Below are 27,314 nucleotides of genomic sequence, written 5' to 3' on the forward strand. Positions count from 1 at the left end.
TCATGATCTGGATTCTTCAAGACAAACAGAATGATTGACAGGCCATGCTTTTGATATGGTGCTCCACTGAAGAGTGTTAACAATGGCATGTGCACAAGCAACTGGTTCCCAGATATGTGAGTGGCTTACAGACATAGTCCTCAACAGTGAGTGTTCATTAGAGACAAGAGTATTGTTGGAATGTCCCAAAGGAAGTTTGATAGGACAACTTTTATTTTCTACATCCATAAATGATCTAACAGACAGGATGAGCAGAAATCTGTGGCTGTTGCTGATGATGCTTTGGTTTTCCAAACCAACAGTTCAGTTCATGGAATCAATACTAGAAATAGGAATAACTTTCAAAAAGATTTAAAGTCATTTACTTCGGTTCAGAAAGGTATCCACTATTCAGAAACACACATTTTCAATAACATGCCAGTAGCCATAAAAAGTTTAACTAACAATAGAGGCCAGTTTGAGAAGAGTCTAAAGGACTTACTGGTGGTAAACTCCTATCCACTGATGAATTTCTTAGCAGAACTGACTGATATTTGAGTGTTATTAATAATATCACAGAATGTGAATACTATGTACAGTCTGACTTCTGTACAAATTTTGTACAGTAATGCAATCATTGTAAATAAGTGATAAACAAAACTTTTTTCAATGATGCATGCCTATGACAGGCTATGCAACTAAGTGTGTCCCCCCCCCCATCTGCATGGGTAATCTCATTTGCAACTGAGATCTGTGGAAGCAACATTAGCATATCTGATCTTATTTTGAAAATACTTATTGTGTATTCTTGCTTTCTGACATAGTCCACATCCCAGAGGACTCCTCACTATGGATCAGTTGGAATGAAAAGTACATCTGATCTAATCTGTATGTGAATGTGTCATCACTGAGTGACTGTAGGAGGATACAAGGCGACTTTAATAAAAATATCTAGTTGGTGTGATGAATGGCAGCTTACTTTAAATGTAGAAAAACGCAAGTTAATGCAGATGAGTAGGAAAAACAATTATGTATTATTTGCATATGGAATTAGTAGTGTGCTGCTTAACTCAGTCATGCTGACTAAATATCTTGGTGTAGCACTGCAACGAATATTGAATGAAACAAAAACATGAGGATGGCTGCAGGAAATGTGAATGGTCTACTACACTTTATTGAGAGAATTTTGGAAAGGAAAACCATGTACAGAATGTTAGTGTAACCCATTCTTGAGTATTGCTCAGACAATCTACTATTGAAAATATTAAATTTGTATTTAGTTGAACCAATACACACATACGAAATTATCTGTATGCACCACACTAGCTTGTAATGAAAATAGATTATGTTAATAATAGAATTAATGTTGAATGATATTTTTTTAAAGAAATATGCTTATTTGGAAAGTCACCCAACAACTTGAGAATGATCTTGCTATACACACTCTTTACATAATGCTTTTTGGTGGCAATTCTAGATTGGCTTCCATGTTGTATGGCTGTTATCTTAAAGAGTGCATATTACCTGTACTGGGACAATGTCAAATTTACAGGAGGAAGAAAACCTATAAAATAAAAAACTGTATGGCCTTTGTCACTCCAGTTAAAGAACAGATGACTTGAACATGAACCCAAAAAAATATTTCGCAGATGTATTTTCACTTAGACTACTGTTCCAAAACTGCCAAGGACTGATGGAAACACAGCTGCAGATAAGTAGAAATAATATTCACTTCTCATAAAGTGGATGTTAATATAATAGTTAACTCTGATTATTATTTCAACTCAAGATATGAGAGGATATGTCACAAACCATGACACTGGAAATACTTGTCAGATTTGCAAAGTAATATTTTAATCATTATTCAGTACATAATCAATTTGACAAGGGTTTGAACCTAAGTAACAATAAAATCTTAAAGGCACCTATGTGCAAATTTTTAATTAGTATAAAGTAGACACTGAAAATAGACAGAGGCAACAGTCAAATTATGGACAATTTTGAACTTCATTAGTGTCCTGTAAAAAGAAAAGGAAGGACTGACACTACCTGACCTGTCATATTTTCTCCTACTGAAGTACTGGAGTAATAGGATGTTAAATTTTTGGACTGTGAAGTGTATCTTTAAAGTAAGTTGTCAGTATTTGCATCACTTTGAATTCTTATCAAGATGTGAAATCTTTGTGGATTTTTGGCAAATTTTTTTAGACTATGTGTCATGTGCAAAAGGGCTGAGGTTAGTATTAATATAATCTGACATGTCATTAATGTTCAATAATAACACCATGTGTTACAAACTCATTCCCCTGGGGCACATCTGGACTGACTTCTACATCACTGAATTTTCTCATTTTGCGAGTACTGAAGACACGATCTGTTTTACTTGCTACGAAATATTCAGCAGCCTAGATCACAAAACATATTTCTTTATTTAAGACAACCAGTTTTAATAGACTTTGCACTCATCTTCAAATCTTAAATTTGTTGTTGTTGTGAAACCTGTTCATTTTATGTTGAAACCTTAAGCCAAGTTGTGAAGTGGATAAAAATCAGCACATTACAAAAGTTTTGTGATAGCTTGTGTCTGTGTATGTATGGATGGATATGCGTGTGTGTGTGTGTGTGTGTGTGTGTGTGTGCGAGTATATACCTATCCTTTTTTCCCCCTAAGGTAAGTCTTTCCGCTCCCGGGATTGGAATGACTCCTTACGCTCTCCCTTAAAACCCACATCCTTTCATCTTTCCTTTTCCTTCCCTCTTTCCTGACGAAGCAGCCGCCGGTTGCGAAAGCTCGAAATTCTGTGTGTGTGTTTTATTCATTGTGCCTATCTACCGGCGCTTTCCCGCTTGGTAAGTCTTGGAATCTTTGTTTTTAATATATATAAAATACAGGGAAACATTCCACATGGGAAAAATATATCTAAAAACAAAGATTAAGTGACTTACCAAACAAAAGCACTGGCAGGTCGATAGACACACAAACATTTTTAACATTAAAGGTCTATGGATACAGTCATATGCTTTTTTAAATTCCACAAAGGTTATTATAAGAAGTTTATTTCGTTTCTTGTAATATGCTATATCTAATTTTAAAGAGATTATCTGTTCTGCACAGCTTCTCCAAGGTCTGAAGCCTCCTTGGTATTCACCTAATTCTTCCTCTAGTTGCTCTTTGATCCTTTTGTATAGGATTATGGAAAAAATCTTGTATGTGCAGTCTAAGAGAGAGATACCTCTGTAATTATCTGGGTTACTTTTATCTCCTTTTTTGTGGAGTGGGTGGATTATGGCTGTGGTCCAATGTTCGGGAAACTTTTCTGTATCCGTATTTTTGTTAGGGCTACATGTAAGGATGTTTGAACTGTATCACTGGCCTATTTCTAAATTTCAGCAAAAACTTGGTCTTCTCTGCGTGCCTCATAATTTTTCACCTCTCTGAGTGCTGTTTCCACCTCTTGGATTGTTGGGGGATTTATGAGATCAGACGGAGTCTAGATGTGTGTGTCTGTGTTAATTACTAAAAGTTCCTGGGATTCTTCAAAATTCAAAAGCTTACTAAATGCTTTTGCCATGATTTTGGCATTTTCCTTGTCATTATGTGCCATTTTTCTGTCTTCCCTTTTCAGCATAGGAGGGGCAAATTGTCTTTCAAACCTTTTGTAAATGTTTCTGGAATTGGTTTTATGGTGATTTTCTTCTATTGAGTCAATTAGATCTTCCTGTGATTGTCTCTTGGTTTGCCTGATAATTTATGTGAACTTTTTACTGATATTTTTGAGCTTGGTTGCATTTTCTTCTGTTTTGTATGTTTGAGATTTTATCCATGCTTGAGTCTTTCTTCATGAATTTTGTCACATTCTGAGTTACACCAGACATGTCTATTACATGGGTTCAATGGGGCTGAATTTTCTGATTGTTGCCGGATTATTTAACCAGTTCTTCTAAATTATCTTTCAGTTTTATATTTTGTGTGACTTCTCTATATTTATCATTTCTAATTAATTGATGGGGATTGAAGTTCGTCTTTCATTTATTGCATATGGATTTGTTTTTAGTGGTGTGAACTTAATTTTGATTTTGATAATGTAATGATCTGAACCTGTATCACCCCTCTTAATACTTTAACAGTGCAGATTTCTCTGTGGGAGAATTTGTCCATAAATACATGATCCAGCTGCCATTCTCCTTTTCTCCAATCAGGATGTTTCCAAGTTTTAAGTTTGTTTGACCTTCTTTTGAAGTATGTGGACTTTGAGATCAGTTTGTGTTCCCTACAGAGTTCAACAAGTCTTTAACCATTCTCATTTATTTGTTTATGTGGAGCACATTTCCCAGTGATATCCCGGTATTTCTTTTCTGTTCCAAGTTGGGTATTGAAGTCCCCTAACAGGATCTTGACATTGTTAATATTTATTTGGTTTATTGTTTGGTCATGGAGATCCCAAAATGTTTCCACTTCTTTTCTAGTCTTTGTTAGAAAATTCTTTTCATTAGTAGGGGCATGGGCATTAATGATGGTATAAATTTTGTTGGATGCTTTTAAACTTAAAGTTGCAATTCTAGGTGACATGGCTTGAAAATCGATAATTGAATCTATTATTTTCACATTGACTATAAATCCAGTTCCAAATTGGGGACATTCTTTATTAGCCCTTATTCCAGGTTTTCCATTGTAAATTGTGTAGCCTTGTGATTTGAATTGTTCTTGTGTAGCATTTCTCATTTCCTGAAGCCCTGCTACCAAAATTTTCTGTTTATCTAATTCATCAATCAAATTCTTTAGTTTTCCTGCTTTAAGTAGAGAATTAATATTATGAGTTGCAATGTAGTTGATCTGATCTTGTTTGATCCTGTTCCTATGAGATGGATTAATGATGGGCAAAGCTGCTTGTTACATCACAAAAATACAGTACACAATACTGCATCTGTTTGCATAAGCTGGACATATTTTAATCAGTGAAAATGTACTTTAAATGGCATTTAAGGTATAATCTTACTATAGGAGTCTACTGTGGTAGTCATGAAATCTTCATGCATTGCCCTTTTTGCAACTAAATGCATTTTCTTTAATATCTCTCTAGATATGTCACTATGTTTTGTTTCACAGGTATTATGGATTACTGGCTATTTCTAAAAAATTGTGTTTACAGAAACTGAACACCACAGAGATCCCCATCACGAACTGCTCTACTCAGTACACATTTATTCAGAGCTTAGTGAAACATTCTTCTAAATCTGAACTCAGTTCCTCTACATGCTCCTGCCCAGAGACAAATATTTTGAAATTCTCATTGAGTTATGAGGCTACTGCCTCATTATCTATTTTATAGAACATGTTTCAATTATTTAGTTTTCAGTTCATCCGATTATGTTGTTGTTGTAGTCTTCAGTCCTGAGACTGGTTTGATGCAGCTCTCCATGCTACTCTATCCTGTGCAAGCTTCTTCATCTCCCAGTACCTCCTGCAACCTACATCCTTCGGAATCTGCTTAGTGTATTCATCTCTTGGTCTCCCTCTACAATTTTTACCTTCCACGCTGCCCTCCAATACTAAATTGGTGATCCCTTGATGCCTCAGAACATGTCCTACCAACTGATCCCTTCTTCTGGTCAAGTTGTGCCACAAACTTCTCTTCTCCCCAATCCTATTCAATACTTCCTCATTAGTTATGTGATCTACCCATCTAATCTTCAGCATTCTTCTGTAGAACAACATTTCGAAAGCTTCTATTCTCTTCTTGTGCAAACTATTTATCGTCCATGTTTCACTTCCATACATGGCTACACTCCATACAAATACTTTCAGAAACGACCTCCTGACACTTAAATTTATACTCGATGTTACCAAATTTCTCTTCTTCAGAAACGCTTTCCTTGCCATTGCCAGACTACATTTTATATCCTCTCTACTTCGACCATCATCAGTTATTTTGCTCCCCAAATAGCAAAACTCCTTCACTACTTTAAGTGTCTCGTTTCCTAATCTAATTCCCTCAGCATCACTCGACTTAATTCGACTACATTCCATTATCCTCGTTTTGCTTTTGTTGATGTTCATCTTATATCCTCCTTTCAAGACACTGTACATTCTGTTCAACTGCTCTTCCAAGTCCTTTGCTGTCCCTGACAGAATTACAATGTCATCAGCGAACCTCAAAGTTTTTATTTCTTCTCCATGGATTTTAATACCTACTCCTCCATTGCTTGCTCAATACACAAATTGAGTAACATCAGGGAGAGACCTGTCTCACTCCCTTCCCAACCACTGCTTCCCTTTCATGTCCCTCGACTCTTATAACTGCCATCTGGTTTCTGTACAAATTGTAAATAGCCTTTTGCTCCCTGTATTTTACCCCTGCCACCTTCAGAATTTGAAAGAGAGTATTCCAGTCAACATTGTCAAAAGCTATCTCTACGTCTACAAATGCTAGAAACGTAGGTTTGCCCTTCCTTAATCTAGCTTCTAAGATAAGTCGTAGGGTCAGTATTGCCTCACGTGTTCCAACATTTCTACGGAATCCAAACTGATCTTCCCCGAGGTCGGATTCTACTAGTTTTTCCATTCGTCTGTAAAGAATTCGCGTTAGTATTTTGCAGCTGTGACTTATTAAACTGATGGTTCAGTAATTTTCACATCTGTCAACACCGGCTTTCTTTGGGATTGGAATTATTATATTCTTCTTGAAGTCTGAGGGTATTTCGCCTGTTTCATACATCTTGCTCACCAGATGGTAGAGTTTTGTCAGGACTGGCTCTCCCAAGGCCGTCAGTAGTTCCAATGGACTGTTGTCTACTCCCTGGGCCTTGTTTTGACCCAGGTCTTTCAGTGCTCTATCAAACTCTTCACGCAGTATCGTATCTCCCATTTCATCTTCACCTACACCCTCTTCCATTTCTATAATATTGTCCTCAAGTACAGCACCCTTGTATAGACCCCCTATATACTCCTTCCACCTTTCCATCAGATTATATAAAATTTAAATGACAAAATATTGTTAACTGGTAGTTTCTGTGATACATCAAAACTATTTGATTTCACAGTCCTTGGCATTTTTCTACACAATTTCAAATATCATGTTCTCGGTGATATTGCGTGTAACTGGTTTACATCCTATCTAACTAAAAGGATGCATGCTGTTTCATTCAGAAACTAGCAAAGTTTGCACAATGAAACAGCATCTTCAGAAAGGGAAATAATAACTACAAGTGTACAATTGAGGTTGACATTGGGTCAGTTCTTGTTATATACAAAGGAGCTTCATTAATATACCCAAGAAACAGAAAATTTTCTCTTTTCTGAATGTGCATGTGTTATGATCAGGTCTAATGCAGAATCTCAAACTATTTTAAATGTAAATAATATTTTCTTCAACGGTAATAACTGCAAAGGGACTGTCACTGAATTAAGATAAAACACAATATATCTAATACAGCACTGCACAAAGCCTGACAACACCATTAAAAATAATTTATGCAGGTGAATTACTGAATGAAGTAGAATATTTCTCTTAGGTGCTTATATTGATAAGACCCTGAAATGGAAGTTGCAGATTACAAATCTTCTTAAACATATAATCTTGGTAACTTTTTCTTTACAGTTGACTTACTTCTCCTGTTTTCACTCATTAATATCTTATGGCATTATATTCTGGAGTAACATGTCACTGATGAAAAAGTGTTTAATGTACAAAGTAAGAATAATATGTGGTGTCCACTCAAGAACCTCTGGTAAACAATTCATTAAACAGCTGGGCACACTGAGAACAGCTCACAGTGCACTTACTTCCTTATGAAAATCGTCAACAATTAATCACACTTTGAAAATAAGAGCAACATTCATAAACATAATAATAGAAGGAGAAATGGCTGAAGTTGTCCATCACTCAGCCTTACAATGGCATAGTAAGGAATGAGATATTCAGCCACAAAAACTTTTGCCCACCTACCTAGTGATGTAAAGAATTTAATAGATCATAAAATTAACTTCAAATACAAATTGAAATCTCCTTTTACTTCATAAAAGAACTATGGTCAGCATGTTGCTTCATCTTCTGCTGAGATGTACGATAATTGTAAAACTGACTTGTTTCATACCTTAGTCAAGGATTGCACTCATTAGTGCTTAAATATAACAATAACTAACTAACTTTCTACTTGTGTTTTGGTACCATATTTACTTTGGCAACCCCTGTTGTAACTGTGCCATGATCACTGATACCAATTTCAAGATGAACACAGTCAAAGGAATCAAACCTATGTTGTCATTAGAACCAACATATAGCCAACCATGAGTGGCTTCCAAACTATCTGTGCTAAGTAGTTTTCAAAGAATGCATTTAGTATCATTTCACATTATGTCTTTGTCATCCTCACCACTTACAAAGCTGTAATTAACCCAGTTAATTGTTGGATGATAACATTACCCCAATCATGACAGTATGAACATGTAAACCAGTAACTTTAAAAAAATGTGTTAATGAGTTAGGAATTTTCCATAAGGCTTTCTGTTACATCTGGCACAAGTCTGGTGATTGACAGTATGATACAACTATACGTATATTCCCACTGCTGAAACTGAGTCTTGTCCAAATGATATCACATGTAGCTCCAGTTTCTGTCTGTGTAGATTTGAGTTTCTTATCTACTGTGATCAATATACCACCTCCATTTTCCGATTACATACCATTTCAACACATACTTAGATCTATGAAAAAATGTCACTGCTGTCAATTTTGTGTTTCAGCCAGATTCTGTTGCAAGAGTTCAGTCAATATGTGTGGTTCTAATAAACTACATATCTTTCCTGTAGTAGCAGTCAACTTCCTGATGAGATGCAATCTTTTTAAATCTTGATTTGGTGCCAACATCTACTAGATCAGTATTCTAACAACTGCAAGTTGCAATTAGACTTTATTACATGTTGACAATATATAAGATAGGAGATTGGCATGGATCTTTATGTTAGACTGATGTCCAGTTCAGATTATGACATTCAACCAATTAAACAAAAAGCTAATATATATATTGACATTGTTGCTATACATTATGTTACAGTCATTGACTTAGAGCCATATATGGCACTTCAATCTCCTTGCTGCACTTGTGACGATGTCAAGTACAGCAATACAGCTCTCATCACGGCATGAAGTCCACAAGGAATATCTCATGCAAATAAACAGAACAACCACAACAGAATGCACTCTGTAATAAACCCTTATACATAATAAAAGTAGTTTTAACTCTTGAAATGATCTTTCTACTCAACTTTACCAAAACATACAACAATGTATGCTCGTTCATTTATATGACAAATTATAGTCTGATTAAAATTACTTGATAGTTGATGTCTGTCATTTACTGCTACAGTGTCACCACATTGGCTGCTATCAACTGCTAAGTTATGGTTGAGGCACAAACAGGGTTAGTCACTTGACAAATGCTGTTACGTGCAACACAGAACAATGTCGGAAGTGGTCACTGCAACGCATGTCAGAAATTCAAAATTCTCTGTTGACTGTTGATTTTAAGTGACTAATGACTGAACTACAGCAGACAATGGTTTTTATAGCCCGAAATTTAATCTCACGTCCTAAGCTAAACATAACCTCATAAATGTGCCATATATCCAAGAAAACGGCAGACAACAATCTACAACAGAACTAAAATCACAATCACTTTGTTCACGGTGACTAAAGCTAACCTCCACAAGCAAACTCGATAGAAAAATTTCAGTTTCAGCACTAAAAGCAAAATGTTATTTCTCACTATCATTGGTTACCTGAAACTATCGTCACACAAGGTATAAGAGCCGATGCATTACCAACCAATGAACAGTCTTCATTGGCACTTGCTTGCAGTATATAGGTGACTCAGGCAGATTCCAAATGAAAATAGAATGATAGGAAAGAAAGGGCAAATAAAATCAATAGAATTATGATAATGACTGACAAAGAATTTGAAATAAAAAAAATACATTTGATTCAATTATTTAAATAAAAATAATAACAAACTGTTCTGATTAGCTTTAGAATTACATAAAATGTGCTACATTTGGTGGGATTCAGATTAATGATCTTCTGCATGTTAGGTCAATGGGTATGATCCGAATGTGGTAATACTCTGTTATGCTGAATTTTTAACCTGCTCATTCTGTTTGTAACTGTTACAAGTGAAAACATCATGCTGAGGAAGTTCATTCACCAAGAGACAAAAATACAACCTGCCAACATAGCAATTATTCATAATTCAATTTTCTGACCTGACTATACACTTTTACAGTTGTGTATGGGGTGTAAGGCTCTGAAGTGTTTGAAATCAAAGCAATACTCACATTCTGTATCACTTACATTTTTCAAAACTGAGATATAATTACCAGTTATTGTTACCCTTATGGGTGTGCAATTCTCATATTATTGTAAAATTGTTATTTCTGTAATATCTTCTATATGTACCATGATGGTTCCAGTACAAATATGTAGCCTGCATAATGGTTTGATAACTAAGAATTTTCATACCCTTACATTTTTCATAACTTGTAGTATTTCTAAACTGAGATGTAATTTATAAATAGTTACATAATCAATTGATTGTCCTTTTTGTATATTTTTATTATTTTCTCTTCTTTATTTTTTAGCCATAAGCTATAGTGCAGCCGAGTTCTACTACAAAAAGCTATTTCATCCTGCTGTTAATAAATTATTCTACAAATGGTCTCTCACTAATTACACTGCTGACCCTCTACAGCATCATAATCCACAAAACCAATCACTAACATTAAATACACCCAAGTACTAAATGATTTATATAAATTTAAACTCAAACACTGTGTTAACAATATATACTAAGTAGGTAAAATGGCATATGGATAATCACCTGCATTTCAATCCAGCTGGGTGGCTGTGTGCGACTGCCATTGGCAACTGTCCTGTTGAGGCGCCGTTCACAATAGGGAGCATAGCCAGGAGGACCATCACGAATGAATGCCTTGAGATACATTGCGAAGTTTTCTGATGGTGGAAAGCAACCCACACAGAGAGACAGTAGCACCCATCCACGAGCATGTGATGCTTTTGTAGGATTGTTTGTAAGTTGCTTACAAATTTGACAGAAAATCTCATCCCTTTAAACATAAAATGTCAAATAGACATAATTCAACATACCAGTTTATTTTTAGCTACAGTCCCCTCCCCCACTCTAACTCTCTCTCTCTCTCTCTCTCTCTCTCTCTCTCTCTCTCTCTCTCTCTCACACACACACACACACACACACACACACACACACACACACATCTCTCAAGTTCTTTAAATTCATCCTCCCACTTAATAGCAAGAAACAAACAAACAGAGCATGTGTATGGCAGTCTAATTGAAATTGCTTGATAGTTAATATTTGAAACATGCATTGCAACACTGTCACAAAAATTGTCAGCTTCCCCTTGAGTGAGACTGTGACCTGCCAGTCTGTACATCTGCTGCCCACAGTGGATGTAAGTCAGGCCACTACAGCAAGCATAATGTGTACTGACATTCAAATTGTGCCCTGCAACTATGCAATTTGCCATGGCCAGCCCTACCACCAACCACTGTCACCAGGTCTGCCACATGCATACAGCACTACAACCAGTTCCTAGTTAGAATACAAGTAGCAACCACTGAGGGTCAAATTTTCATATGTTTTGGATTCTGTGGTTTCTCTGCCATTTGACTCTTCCATGGAGACATTATTCCAGTCACTTCTGGAACAGCAGCAGGCACAAACAGTCATGTTGGAACAGTTGTTGGCTGGACTGACCCGGGTTCAGCCAAGAGTTGGCCACCCTCCACTGCCCCCACCCCTATCGTGACATCACAGAAGACTAGGAAATTGTCAACACGGAGGTCTGTAAAGTTATTTTCTTATCATGGACACCACCTTGTGTGTATCACTTACCATGCCAGTCAGCTCCTCTGAAAGAAAAAAACATCACTTTCTTTAGACAATATGTGTTGTTTGCTGTCCTCCTATCACCACAAGAATATGCATGTGGTCACTGCATATGTTGAATTCTATGAATATCACAAACAGCTACAGCTGAGTTTCACAGACTCAGCTGTAAGTGTTGGTTTGTCATGGCTAAGTTTCAGGACACCATGGCTAGAGACACAATCATTAGTTTGGTCCCATATAAGGAGGTGCATCAATGTTTCCTTCGATTAAGGACCCTGCATTAGAAGAGGTTTCAAATATTGCACAGTTGTTTGAGGTCTCTGCACCAAAGGCCACCAATTTGAGGTTTGGAGTGATGTTGCCATTGTTGACACCATGCAGCCCTGGCACATGGAGCCTAGCACACTAGGGGAAGAGGAAGTAGCTACTGTAAAAACAAGCCAACCATGTTGATGTTGATAAACACATTGTTGGCAGCAGCAGGAACAGCAAAGGCCAGTTCCTTAATGCCTCTTTTGTTTTGTACAGCACAAGTGGATAACCTGCACCAAGCAGTGTGCATCTTGCCACAAATATAAAAAAAAGGTTGCAAACCAGTGGTACGTCAATCTCTACCATCAGTCCATACACTCATCTTCGGTCAGCAATGTTATTTTCAGGTACAAATAGAAACTGTTGCTATTGCCTATGCCTCAAAAAAGGCATGTGTTCTTTTATGGTGCAAAATTCATTCTTAATCAGTCCTCACCCCTCTGGCCTGGTCATGCCTACCTACCCCAGCACCTGGGACTTCATCAGCATCAAAGACAGATTTGGTTCCTGTAGCCAGTGCATGTGATTCCCACTGCACTGAGCAGGTGCTGCTGTCAGTGGGGATGGAAGCCGGTCTCCATCAAGAGCTTCTCCGCTCCAGCTCACTGTCATAGCTGCCCATGTCAGTGCCCCTTGTCATGGATTCTTATGTCCAGATAGCACCTGCCCTCCTGTCATGGGTTCTTTCTACTGGTCATCCCAGGGCCCACGGACAGAAGGGGTGCCTTCATCCCACTCACTTCCACCCGTATGCACCAGTCTGGGTGCATCAGGAACTCCTTGTGCCTTTGGCTGCCATCCTGGCATAACCATGGACACCATGGACATCTCTTTAGTTACAGCGTCACAGACGGCAATACCTGATGTCATCCCCCCCCTCGCCACAGCAAAAGAAAAGGAGTGTAGTAACTCACCAGTTACTGCACCTGCCGTCCACAGTGGATGTAAGTTGGGCCACTGAGGTAAGTGTATTGCACACTGACATTCATGCATCAGATCTGCAACTATCTGAGGTGGCTGCCAGGCGCAGCCCTGTCACCAGCCACCATTGCCAGGGCTGCTGTGTGCACACAGCACTACACCAGCAACAGTCTTGATAAACCATGCAAGCCCCTCAAGATCCTCAGCTGTTAATGTACTCGTGTGTAGTCCTTAGCACAGACTGCACACTAAACAGTGCAGTGCTGCAAAATGGCATCAAGAATGTGATACGCACTCGCTGATGGAAAGAGGCGGCAGTGCCACACCTCCAGGATGAGAGAGTTCAGTGCTCCCTCTCAACACTGACTTAACCAGCCACCCATCACTGGTCAGCCCCAGTTCGGTCACAGACTTTGACAGCATCAGTAGTGAATAGTAGGAAGATGATACTTAGCCTGCATTCTGCAAGTAGTAGTAGTAGTGAGTAAAATAACTACATGTAGGAGGCACAGGATGCTCATCAAGTCACCTCATAACAAGAAGTTACATTATGTTTCTTTTCTCTTTAGAAAAATTGTCGTATTAATTATGAAGTTAAATGTATAGATCATTTTGGATTCATGCTACAGGCCATCGCAACTTCTCTCAGTTCTTGTTTGTGTCAGTGCTGACTCTTACACTAGCCAACACACCACTCCATGACCCAATAAATGGTATCTCTTTTACAGGGAAGTGTTTCCTTGTGTTCCGGCTTAGAGCAGCACATTCAGCCAGGGAGTGGTTTGCCAACATGAAGGGAATGTGTTATAGTCTGCTGTGGCTGGCAACAATAAGCAGGTAACAGGTAGGGCTTGATAATGTATTATTCATGTATATATCACTACTAAAACATTGAAAATGAACTGACACTTTTTTGTGGCAACTTGACAATTCAAGACAATGCATAAATGATGCTGAGAGCTCTTATTGGAGGAACTGCATTCAAAGTCATAAAGAGTCAACTTTTAAAGTTATTTTAATTAGACCAGAGGCATTTTTCAGCAGTTGCTGAAATATACATTTTCTTTTTTACAAAAATAATTTTATATTGCACATTACAGGATGGATTTAAAATAAAGTTAATATGTTATAGACAGCATCATAAAAGTAGCAACAACTGTTACACATATTTCTTAATTGACAAGTCCTGTAACTGTTCCTCAAAATGTTGTAGGGCATTTGTTTATTGTCTGCATGTCTAGTGATAGATGCTCTGTTGTATTGTATGTATAAATTGTTGCTATTCTTATGAAGTTTTTAACTGTAGACAGTGCTTCTGAAGTCTAAATTGTTAGCTCTACTTTGATTAAAAAGGAAAGAGTTTAACACATGGGCACGATACTACTAACACCCTTAGTTCTATTTACAGTGGATGACGTGACTCTGTAATTGTAATGCTTGTAATTCTCCAGATGTCTGTCTTTCATCACACAAACACTGTTTTGTGCCATCTGGGGTAATTCTGCTAGAACCAGATGAGTCTTTATTTGGCAAAAAAGTTAAGCAATTAGATGCATATATTGTCTAAGATCAAACACACGATGCAAAATATATTTCATTGACAACAAATTAATAACTGTTCCAAGTTTATGTATACCTCATTCCCTTGTGTACACCAAGAACAATTGGCATAAATATGGTGCAAGACAGAATGTTCATTCTTACAGAGCTAGGAACAGGAACTCTTGGAATACTCCTTGGACTAGACTTATGAAAATACAAAAACAACTTTCTGCACAAAAGATGGTCTCTTTTGAAAAAATTACCATGTGGGTTGTGGCAGTTAAAAACTAATAAGTTGAGAAAGATTATAGAATGCTGGCTGAAAGATATTTTTCTACACTGTTGACGAATTTCTAAATAATGGTGTAAGTGACTTATTAATTTCATTCCAAGCAAAGTGTTGCTATCCTTATTATCTATTATTTTTATTATTTACAGTTTGTATAGAACAACTGCGTATAGATAGTGTAACTAAATTAAGTGTAGTGTATTTCAAAATGCATAACATATTTGTTGTTGTTGTTGTGATCTTCAGTCCTGAGACTGGTTTGATGCAGCTCTCCATGCTACTCTATCCTGTGCAAGCCTCTTCATCTCCCAGCACCCACTGCAACCTTCATCCTTCTGAATCTGTGTAGTGTAGTCATCTCTTGGTCTCCCTCTACAATTTTTACCCTCCATGCTAACCTCCAATACTAAATTGGTGATCCCTTGATGCCTCAGAACATGTCCTACCAACCGATCCCTTCTTCTGGTCAAGTTGTGCGACAAACTTCTCTTCTCCCCAATCCTATTCAATACTTCCTCATTAGTTATGTGATCTACCCATCTAATCTTCAGCATTCTTCTGTACCACCACATTTCAAAAGCTTCTATTCTCTTCATGTCCAAACTATTTATCGTCCATGTTTCACTTCCATACATGGCTACATTCCATACAAATACTTTCAGAAATGTCTTCCTGACACTTAAATCTATACTCGATGTTAACAAATTTCATTCTTCAGAAACGCTTTCCTTGCCATTGCCAGTCTACATTTTATATCCTCTCTACTTCGACCATCATCAGTTATTTTGCTCCCCAAATAGCAAAACTCCTTTACTACTTTAAGTGTCTCATTTCCTAATCTAATTCCCTCAACATCACCTGACTTAATTCGACTACATTCCATTATCCTCGTTTTGCTTTTGTTGATGTTCATCTTATATCCTCCTTTCAAGACACTATCTATTCCGTTCAACTGCTCTTCCAAGTCCTTTGCTTTCTCTGACAGAATTACAATATCATCGGCGAACCTCAATGTTTTTATTTCTTCTTCATGGATTTTAATACCTACTCTGAACTTTTCTTTTGTTTCCTTCACAGCTTGCTCAATATACAGATTGAATAACATCGGGGACAGGCTACAACCCTGGCTCACTCCCTTCCCAACGACTGCTGCCCTTTCATGTCCCTCGACTCTTATAACTGCCATCTGGTTTCTGTACAAATTGTAAATAGCCTTTCGCTCCCTGTATTTTACCCCTGCCACCTTCAGAATTTGAAAGAGAGTATTCCAGTCAACATTGTCAAAAACTTTCTCTAAGTCTACAAATGCTAGAAACGTAGGTTTGCCCTTCCTTAATCTAGCTTCTAAGATAAGTCGTAGGGTCAGTATTGCCTCACGTGTTCCAACATTTCTATGGAATCCAAACTGATCTTCCCCGAGGTTGGATTCTACTAGTTTTTCCATTTGTCTGTAAAGAATTCACGTTAGTATTTTGCAGCTGTGACTTATTAAACTGATAGTTCGGTAATTTTCACATCTGTCAACAACTGCTTTCTTTGGGATTGGAATTATTATATTCTTCTTGAAGTCTGAGGGTATTTCACCTGTCTCATACATCTTGCTCACCAGATGGTAGAGTTTTGTCAAGACTGGCTCTCCCAAGGCCATCAGTAGTTCCAATGGAATGTTGTCTACTCCGGGGGCCTTGTTTCGACCCAGGTCTTTCAATGCTCTGTCATACTCTTCACGCAGTATTGTATCTCCCATTTCATCTTCATCTACACCCTCTTCCATTTCCATAATATTGTCCTCAAGTACATCACCCTTGTATAGACCCTCTATATACTCCTTCCACCTTTCTGCTTTCCCTTCTTTGCTTAGAACTGGGTTTCCATCTGAGCTCTTGATGTTCATATAAGTGGTTCTCTTATCTCCAAAGGTCTCTTTAATTTTCCTGTAGGCAGTATCTATCTTACCCCTAGTGAGATAAGGCTCTACATCCTTACATTTGTCCTCTAGCCATCCCTGCTTAGCCATTTTGCACTTCCTGTCGATCTCATTTTTGAGGTATTTGTATTCCTTTTTGCCTGCTTCATTTACTGCATTTTTATATTTTCTCCTTTCATCAATTAAATTCAATATTTCTTCGGTTACCCAAGGATTTCTACTAGCCCTCGTCTTTTTACCTACTTGATCCTCTGCTGCCTTCACTACTTCATCCCTCAAAGCTACCCATTCTTCTTCTACTGTATTTCTTTCCCCCATTCCTGTCAAATGGTCCTTTGTGCTCTCCCTGAAACTCTGTACAACCTCTGGTTTTTTCAGTTTATCCAGATCCCATGTCCTTAAATTTCCACCTTTTTGCAGTTTCTTCAGTTTTAATCTACAGGTCATAACCAATAGATTGTGGTCAGAGTACACAGCTGCCCCTGGAAATGTCAATTTAAAACCTAGTTCCTAAATCTCTGTCTTACCATTATATAATCTATCTGAAACCTGTCAGTATCTCCAGGCTTCTTCCATGTATAACATATTTGTATATGTATGTAATTGCAGATGGTGTATTTTATGCAGCTTGAAAGCTGTTTTATGGGCTACTGAATAAATGGGTAAATGAAAAAGAAGAGTTACTGTGCAAACAGTTCTGTGTACTAAATGAGAATGAAATTTTGGTCTTCAGTCTGAAGATCGGTTTGATGCATCTGTCTATATTCTGGTCTCTCCTATGTAAGCACCTCCATCACTTTACAACTAATGCAACCTACATCCATTTGAGTCTATTTACTATAATCAAGCTTTGGTCTCCCTGTACTACCCACATTTCCCTCCATTAACAAAGTGATGATTCCTTATGTCTCAGAATGTATCTTATTAACTGATCTCTTCTTTTTGCCACAGTTTACCATAGGTTTCTTTTTCTCAAATTCGCTTCAGTATCTCTTCATTAGTTACCAGATCTATCCATCCTATATGTAAAATCACATTTCAAAAGCTTGTACTTTCTTCTTGTTTGCTCTGTTTATGACCCACATTTCACTTCTATACAATATCTTCAGAGCAGGAACTGCATAATGAAGTACTTCTTTTTTATTTTTTTTCCCCAGACCATTATTGGACCATAAAACTGTGCATTCCACAAATGCAATGATTAATCAGTTTGAAATGTTCCATTTAGGTAATTATTATTGTAATGGGGAATGCACAATGGAATATGTATTGTATGGCTTGAGTATGGTCTCAATTGTGTTGAAATTGATAATCAAAACAAAACAAACAAATAAAAAAAATGCAGCTGTGTATTACAAATTGCAGTTCCTAACATTTATGAATGCTGTCCAACATCACCTAAATAAAATACTTAAGTTTAACAAAATTCTCTTTTAGAGAACACTTTTCTTTCTATTGTCAGACTGCATTTTATAGCCTCTTCACTTCAGCCATTAGCACTTATTTTGCTGCCCAAATAACAAAACTCATCCACTGTTATTAGTGTCTCATTTCCTAATTTAATTCCCTCATTTTGCCTGATTAAATTAGACTACATTTCATTACCCTTGGTTTACTGTTGCTGATATTTATCTCTTAACCTCTTTTCAATAGACTAACAATTTCATTCACTTGATCTTCCAGGTTCTTTGTCATCTCTGGCAGAATTATAATGTCATCAGAAAACATAACTTTTTATTTCTCATTCCTAAACTTTAGTTCCATTTCCATTCCAAATTTCTTCTTGGGTTCCTAGACTGCTTGCTCAATAAACAGACTGAATAACATCAGGGATCCATATGTGCTATAAATGTACTTTTACCTTTCTTCAGTCCACTTTTTAATAAAAGTTGTATGGTCAGTATTGTCTCGTGTGTTCCTGCATCTGTAGTAGATGCTTTAAGCTACAGATCAGGGATAACTACATCGTTGTGGCTTAGCACAATGATATATATATATATATATATATATATATATATATATATATATATATATATATATATATTAAAACAAAGATTCCAAGACTTACCAAGCGGGAAAGCGCCGGTAGACAGGCACAATAAATAAAACACACAAACACACACACAGAATTTCTAGCTTTTGCAACCAACAGTTGCTTCTTCAGGAAAGATGGAAGGAGAGGGAAAGATGAAAGATGTGAGTTTTAAGGGAGAGGGTAAGGAGTCATTCCAATCCTGGATCCCGGGAGCGGAAAGACTTACCTTAGGGGGAAAAAAGGATAGGTATATACTCACGCGTGCGCGCACACACACACACACACACACACACACACACACACACACACACACACACACACACATCCATCCATACATATACAGACACAAGCAGACATATTTAAAGGCAAAGAGTTTGGGCAGAGATGTCAGTTGAGGCAGAAGTGCAAAGGCAAAGATGATGTTGAATGACAGGTGAGGCATGAGTGGCGGCAACTTGAAATTAGCGGAGATTGAGGCCTGGTGGATAACGAGAAGAGAGGATATATTGAAGGGCAAGTTCCCATCTCCGGACTTCGGATAGGTTGGTGTTGGTGGGAAGTATCCAGATAACCCGGACGGTGTAACACTGTGCCAAGATGTGCTGGCCGTGCACCAAGGCATGTTTAGCCACAGGGTGATCCTAATTACCAACAAACACTGTCTGCCTGTGTCCATTCATGTGAATGGACAGTTTGTTGCTGGTCATTCCCACATAGAAAGCGTTACAGTGTAGGCAGGTCAGTTGGTAAATCACGTGGGTGCTTTCACACGTGGCTCTGCCTTTGATCGTGTACACCTTCCGGGTTACAGGACTGGAGTAGGTGGTGGTGGGATGGTGCATAGGACAGGTTTTACACCGGGGGCGGTTACAAGGATAGGAGACAGAGGGTAGGGAAGATGGTCTGGGGATTTCATAAGGATGAACCAAGAGGTTACGAAGGTTAGGTGGACGGCGGAAAGACACTCTTGGTGGAGTGGGGAGGATTTCATGAAGGATGGATCTCATTTTGGGGCAGGATTTTAGGAAGTCATATCCCTGCTGGAGAGCCACATTCAGCTTCGGATCCAGTCCCGGAAAGTATCCTGTGGGGCACTTTTGGCGTTCTTCTGTGGGAGGTTCTGGGTTTGAGGGGATGAGGAAGTGGCTCTGGTTATTTGCTTCTGTACCAGGTCGGGAGGGTAGTTGCGGGATGCAAAAGCTGTTTTCAGGTTGTTGGTGTAATGGTTCAGGGGTTCAGGACTGGAGCAGATTCGTTTGCCACGAAGGCCTAGGCTGTAGGAAAGGGACCGTTTGATATGGAATGAGTGGCAGTTGTCATAATGGAGGTACTGTTGCTTTTTGGTGGGCTTGATGTGGACGGATGTGTGATGCTGACCATTGGACAGATGGAGGTCAACGTCAAGGAAAGTGGCATGAGATCTGGAGTAGGGCCAGCTGAATCTGATGGAACCAAAGGAGCTGAGGTTGGAGAGGAAATTCTGGAGTTCTTCTTCACTGTGAGTCCAGATCATGAAGATGTCATCAATAAATCTGTACCAAACTTTGAGTTGGCAGGCTTGGGTAACCAAGAAGGCTTCCTCTAAGTGACCCATAAATAGGTTGGCAAATGAGGGGGCCATCCTGGTACCCATGGCTGTTCCCTTTAATTGTTGGTATGTCTGGCCTTCAAAAGTGAAGAAGTTGTGGGTTAGGATGAATCTGGCTAAGGTGATGAGGAAAGAGGTTTTAGATAGTGTGGCATGTGATCGGCGTGAAAGGAAGTGCTCCATTGCAGCGAGGCCCTGGACGTGCGGGATATTTTTGTATAGGGAAGTGGCATCAATGGTTACAAGGATGGTTTCCGGGGGTAACAGACTGGGTAAGGATTCCAGGTGTTCGAGAAAGTGGTCAGTGCTTTTGATGAAGGATGGGAGACTGCATGTAATGGGTTGAAGGTGTTGATCTACGTAGGCAAAGATACTTTCTGTGGGGCCTTGGTAACCAGCTACAATGGGGCGGCCGGGATGTTTGGGTTTGTGAATTTTAGGAAGTAGGTAGAAGATAGGAGTGCGAGGTGTCGGTGGGGTCAGGAGTTTGATGGAGTCAGGTGAAAGGTTTTGTAGGGGGCCTAAGGTTCTGAGGATTCCTTGAAGCTCTGCCTCGACATCAGGAATGGGATTACCTTGGCAAACTTTGTATGTAGAGTTGTCTGAAAGCTGACGCAGTCCCTCAGCCACATACTCCCAATGATCAAGTACCACAGTCGTGGAACCCTTGTCAGCCGGAAGAATTATGATGGATCGGTCAGCTTTCAGATCACGGATAGCCTGGGCTTTGGCTGCGGTGATGTTGGGAGTAGGATTAAGGTTTTTCAAGAAAGATTGAGAGGCAAGGCTGGAAGTGAGAAATTCCTGGAAGGTTTGGAGAGGGTGATTTTGAGGAAGAGGAGGTGAGTCCCGCTGTGATGGAGGATGGAACTGTTCCAGGCAGGGTTCAATTTGGATAGTGTCTTGGGGAGTTGGATCATTAGGAGTGGGATCAGGATTATTTTTCTTCGTGGCAAAGTGATATTTCCAGCAGAGACTACGAGTGTAGGATAGTAAATCTTTGACAAGGGCAGTTTGGTTGAATCTGGGAGTGGGGCTGAAGGTGAGGCCTTTGGATAGGACAGAGGTTTCGGATTGGGATAGGTGTTTGGAGGAAAGGTTAACTACTGAATTGGGGTGTTGTGGTTCCAGATTGTGTTGACTAGAATTTTGAGGTGTTGGGGGGAGTGGAGCTGGAAGTGGGAGATTGAGTAGATAGGAGAGACTGGGTCTGTGTGCAATGAGAGGAGGTTGAGGTTTGTTGGAAAGGTTGTGGAGGGTGAGTGAGTTGCCGTTCCGGAGGTGGGAAACCAGGAGATTGGAGGTGAAGGTGGAGGTGGAGGTGGAGGTGGAGGTGGAGGTGGAGGTGGAGGGTGGCATGCTGTTCTAATTTGCGGTTGGCCTGTAGGAGGATGCTATGAACAGCCGGTGTGGATGTGGGAGAGGAAAGATTGAGGACTTTGATTTGGGATAGGAGTTGACGGGTGTGGTCATTGGCCGAGTCGATGTATAGGTGAAGGATTAGACGGGTGACATTTGGCATTACCCCCAAAGGCCTCACACTTAAAGTTCCCATCTCTCGCTGCAATCCTACTTTCCATCAGTCCTTATACCAGTTCCAAACTGCACAATCCATAGCCCTCACCCATCTAATCCTTCACATATACAGATGGATGGATATGTGTGTGTGTGTGTGTGTGTGTGTGTGTGTGTGTGTGTGTGTGCGAGTATATACCTATCCTTTTTCCCCCCTAAGGTAAGTCTTTCCGCTCCCGGGATTGGAATGACTCCTTACCCTCTCCCTTAAAACCCACATCCTTTCATCTTTCCTTTTCCTTCCCTCTTTCCTGGCGAAGCAACCGCCGGTTGCAAAAGCTCATAATTTTGTGTGTGTTATTTTATTGTGCCTGTCTACCGGCGCTTTCATATATATATGAAAGAAACTTCCACATGGGAAAAATATACACCAAGAGTGTCTTTCCGCCGTCCACCTAACCTTCATAACCTCTTGGTTCATCCCTATGAAATCCACAAACCACCTTCCCTACCCTCTGGCTCCTACCCTTGTAACTGCCCCCAGTGTAAAACCTGTCCCATGCACCCTCCCACCACCACCTACTCCAGTCCTGTAACCCGGAAGGCGTACACGATCAAAGGCAGAGCCACGTGTGAAAGCATCCACGTGATTTACCAACTGACCTGCCTACACTGTGACGCTTTCTATGTGGGAATGACCAGCAACAAACTGTCCATTCGCATGAATGGACACAGGCAGACAGTGTTTGTTGGTAATGAGGATCACTCTGTGGCTAAACATGCCTTGGTGCACGGCCAGCACATCTTGGCACAGTGTTACACCATCCGGGTTATCTGGATACTTCCCACCAACACCAACCTATCCGAAGTCCGGAGATGGGAACTTGCCCTTCAATATATCCTCTCTTCTCGTTATCCACCAGGCCTCAATCTCCGCTAATTTCAAGTTGCCGCCACTCATACCTCACCTGTCATTCAACATCATCTTTGCCTCTGCACTTCTGCCTCGACTGACATCTCTGCCCAAACTCTTTGCCTTGAAATATGTCTGCTTGTGTCTGTGTATGAGCGGATGGATATGTGTGTGTGTGTACGAGTGTACACCTGTCCTTTTTTCCCCCTAAGGGAAGTCTTTCCGCTCCCGGGATTGGAATGACTCCTTACCCTCTCCCTTAAAACCCACATCCTTTCGTCTTTCCCTCTCCTTCCCTCTTTCCTGAAGAAGCAACCATTGGTTGCGAAAGCTAGTAATTCTGTGTGTGTGTTTGTGTGTTTTTTTCATTGTGCCTGTCTCCGGCGCTTTCCTGCTTGGTAAGTCTTGGAATCTTTATATATATGTGTGTGTTTTTGCCAGATGAAGGAAAGCTAGAAGGTTAGCACATTTAGTCTTTTATGTGAAAAGTATATGTCACTTACCTTAGGTCAGGTCTTAAAATACCATGCCCAATAATGAAGTGCAGTTTTTCAAGATTAGTTGTGCGTCTTGATTCCAGCCAGTCACTGTAACCATCATCCAGGTATTCATCACTGAGTAGCCCTCGACGGACATGTGCAGCCAATTTGTTAGTATTTTTCAATGTCATGGATATCAGTTTCTTATGTTTATTTTCAGAATTATTTTTGCTCTTGAGATTCCCAGTATCAATATCCTACATGTACATGAACAAACCAGAGTAATATGAATACTAATTGTATAAATGGAAAATGTTTCGATAAATGAACTGATAAACAAAGTAGGTAACTGTGCTCTTTCAGTTAATTCTGACTATGAATGATACACAAAAATTTTAAATTGCAGTTTCTATTCCATCATAACACATTTATATCACACAATGAAGTGAGTGAGTAGTCTTTCTTTAAATTTTAAATCAAGTACCAACTCTATTTTGTATAAACTTCACATTTACACAGTTATTTCTTTTGGAATTCTTTTTGTTAGATTACTAACCTGATATATTGCTTGAGCTTTTTTGTACTCTTTGCTGTTGATAAAGTTCCTTGTAAGAGTAGTGGTCACTTTTGACATAACAGGTGTATTATCTACTTCTACATTACGTGGTTCAGGAAGATCCCCCATAAACCTCAAAATAGTAATCCAGAGGGCTTTTGCTGCCTGCAGCAAACACAGGAAACAAAATTAGACAAAACAGTAATTATTGGTGTTCACATAAATGGTATGTAATATGAGATTTTGCCAAATCTTAGCTGGCCTTCAAAAAATTTGACGTAGTGCACACTACTTTGCTAGATTTACTTGAATCCTTGATTATTACATATAGGTACTCCTTATTTTGGTTTCAGTCAGAATTTCACTTGTGATAAGGCACTGCAATACAATTTTCACAAATGGTTGTCTTCATAGAAATTGCTTCATATAGTGTCACTTTACATACAAGTACAGAGGTTACTGAAGTGTTTCTTGGTTCACACAAGACAAGATCAATGTTGGGGAATGTGAGCTATATGAAATAGTGAGAATAACATGTCAAAAAATGAAGAAACAATAATGAATTATAGAGAAAACTGTACATTTTGTAGCTAGAAATAAAGTTTTCAGTGAATGCCAATTAAAGATATTTCACTTGTGTATCTTGTTGTAACATATATATTAGGTATATTTAATTTGTTTGAGAAATGCTGGGTAAAACAAAATAAGTCACCTAAAATTCAAATGGACAACTGACACCAACTACCAGCACAACAGAGTGAATTAAAGCCAGTGTTGATCAAAATATTTCTATCAGGAGCTAAGTTTATGTTTTACTAAGCTGTTTTCTCACATGATGCTTCTCACAAGGTGCGCCTCAAGGCTCCATTTTGGGGCCAATCCTGTTCCTATTCCATGTTAATGACTTACCCATAAACATAAATTTCCCATCAGATTTGTTTGCAGATGATACTTCTGTTTTAATTGAAGATGACAATGCAGAATTAATTCCAAGCTCCATCTTATGCACACTGGATACCTTAGAAAACAGGTTCCAGTTAAATGGGTTGAAACTGAACATTGCAAAAACCCATATGGTACATTACAAAATCAAACAGTCAAAATGTGTGGAACTTAAAATACAACATACCAATCAACTTATGAAAGAAGTTGACATGGTCAAATTCCTGGGACTAAATGTGGGCAGGAACTTAAGATGGAATACACATATTGACTTCCTATCAAATAAACTAAGTGGTTTTGCTTTGCAATACTAATACTAGCACTACTTGAGTACACGGAAAATTGCTTATTGTAGTTATTTTGAATCTGTCATTAGGTATGGGATAATTTTCTGGGGAAGTCCAAGTTGTACATCTTGAATACTGAAACTGCAAAAGAGAATTGTCCAATACATGTGTACTGCACAGCAAACAGAGTCTTGTTGCCTGTTATTTGGGAAACTGCAAATCTTAACTGTTCCCTCCATACACATTTATGAAATTATAAGCTTCCTACACAGCAGACATAAATTATTTGAGAAGAATCATTTTAATCACTCATAAAATATAAGAAATGGTACCCACACATGCCAGTTGATATTATATTCATGGACTCCACAGTACATGGCTTTTACAATATATAAGAAGTTAATGGACAATAAGATATCTGAGATGAAGCCAGAAATTTTAAAAAAAGGCTATGACTCATTCTGTGGGAGAAATGCTATTATTCAATAGAAGAATTCACAGAGGACGAAATGATCATTTGACCAAGGGGTAATTAACTGTTAGATTTTACTGTATGTATACATAACAAAACTGTATTATTATTATGATGCTGTTTGTTAACATCAGCTGTTCTTTGTTTATGTGAAATTTTACCGCAATCTTGACCTGTCTCCTGTACCTGAATCAAATGATTTAGACTGTGTATGTTATGAGACAAATAAAGCATAATTCACAATTCAAAGCATTGCACGAGTAGGAAAGACATCTATGAAGAAATCTATGAAGTTTGGAAAAGTACAATGAGAGATACTTGGGTATTAAAGCACTCTATCAGGACAAGAGATATCCTAAGACCCTAATGATGGTCGCAACACTTTGCGGCGTGGATTCCACAAGGCACAAAAAAGTGTTGGAGAGTCATCCTGACCTGTGATCACTCAGTCATTGTCCACAACTCATGAAATGTGGTCAGGGTCACGCCCAAGGCATGCACATCACAAATGCTTGGATCCCAGATATGAACAGTAGGTTTGACATCAGGTGACCTGGGAGGCCAGAAAAGCATCCTAGTGTCTGTGGGATGTTCTTCACACTATTGACATAATTCGGAAATGATTAGATGAAGCTCTGACTTTCTGAGCATACAGCCTTCTGTGTAACACAAATAAAAAATGGATGAGTGTGATTTGTAGGTTCCTGAGCTGCCCACTGGTGAGAAGTAGTGGCAGACATTTCACCATATGGGAACAGCCCCAATGATAATACCTCCACCTTTGCCTGGATGAAGCCAAGCAGAATACATTGAGTAACATATTTTTTAACTGTAGCTGTGCCATCACGAGCACATATTAATATGTACCATGTATTATACTTGTTAATTTGTAACAAACACTCCTTATTACAGAATAAGGTTGGATACATAATTATCACTTGATAGTTCACAAAGCCAGTCTCTGCAGGGTTGTAGTAAAGTTACAGAAATATATCACATGAAAAATCCACAATTATGCATGTCCATCAGGATTCATGAAATCACAATCCAAAGAGTTGTCCATTGGAATCCTATAAGCAGCACAGTCAAGTATGCACAGAATCAGTGCGGTAGATACTAGAGTATAACACAATACAAAGTGAGTTCATGCTTGTAAGACAGCCGGCCTTATTTCCTGCATGACATCAGAGGCAAGGCCAATATCATTAGTTGTGGGTGTCTCTTACTAGCCACAATTTAAGTCTTTGTCGACATATACAGCAGAATATTGACCTTGTCTGAGGACAAAGATATAGTACTGTGAATAATCATGCTTTTTGAAAATCAAGCATCTAATACTGGTGTTCCTGCATCCATAGTAATCTTTATCCGTAGGTCGTGTAAAGAATTGACATAAATATGTGGTGTAGTGGCTTCTGTACCCAATAGCAGAGTGCTGGTTCTGGATGGAATAGGCTTAAGTCACTGTCCAGCACTGAACTGGTGAGTGACAAGCCAGACTGTGGCCTCTCTATCTGCTGTTTCAGCCCACAACATTGCTCACAGCATTTGATTCTGGCTGTGACAGTTTTCCCAGAAACAAGGTTCTTATGGTACACACTTGATATGGTTACACGTAAACTGTCCACTACC

General features: G+C 38.8%; 1 protein-coding gene across 1 annotated transcript in view; it reads right to left on the reverse strand.

Annotated features, from left to right (window-relative positions):
- LOC126272544 (myosin-VIIa-like) overlaps nucleotides 1-27,314 on the reverse strand; it is a 332,006-nt gene that overhangs the window by 136,000 nt on the left and 168,692 nt on the right. The window contains exons 20-22 of the mRNA XM_049975462.1: nucleotides 23,982-24,146; nucleotides 23,450-23,682; nucleotides 10,852-11,098 (exon numbers count right to left, since the gene is read on the reverse strand). Coding sequence (XP_049831419.1) covers nucleotides 10,852-11,098; nucleotides 23,450-23,682; nucleotides 23,982-24,146 — 645 coding nt within the window. The remainder of the gene's footprint in view (nucleotides 1-10,851; nucleotides 11,099-23,449; nucleotides 23,683-23,981; nucleotides 24,147-27,314) is intronic.

This window comes from Schistocerca gregaria, chromosome 5 (genome assembly GCF_023897955.1).
Source record: "Schistocerca gregaria isolate iqSchGreg1 chromosome 5, iqSchGreg1.2, whole genome shotgun sequence".
NCBI lineage: Eukaryota > Metazoa > Arthropoda > Insecta > Orthoptera > Acrididae > Schistocerca > Schistocerca gregaria.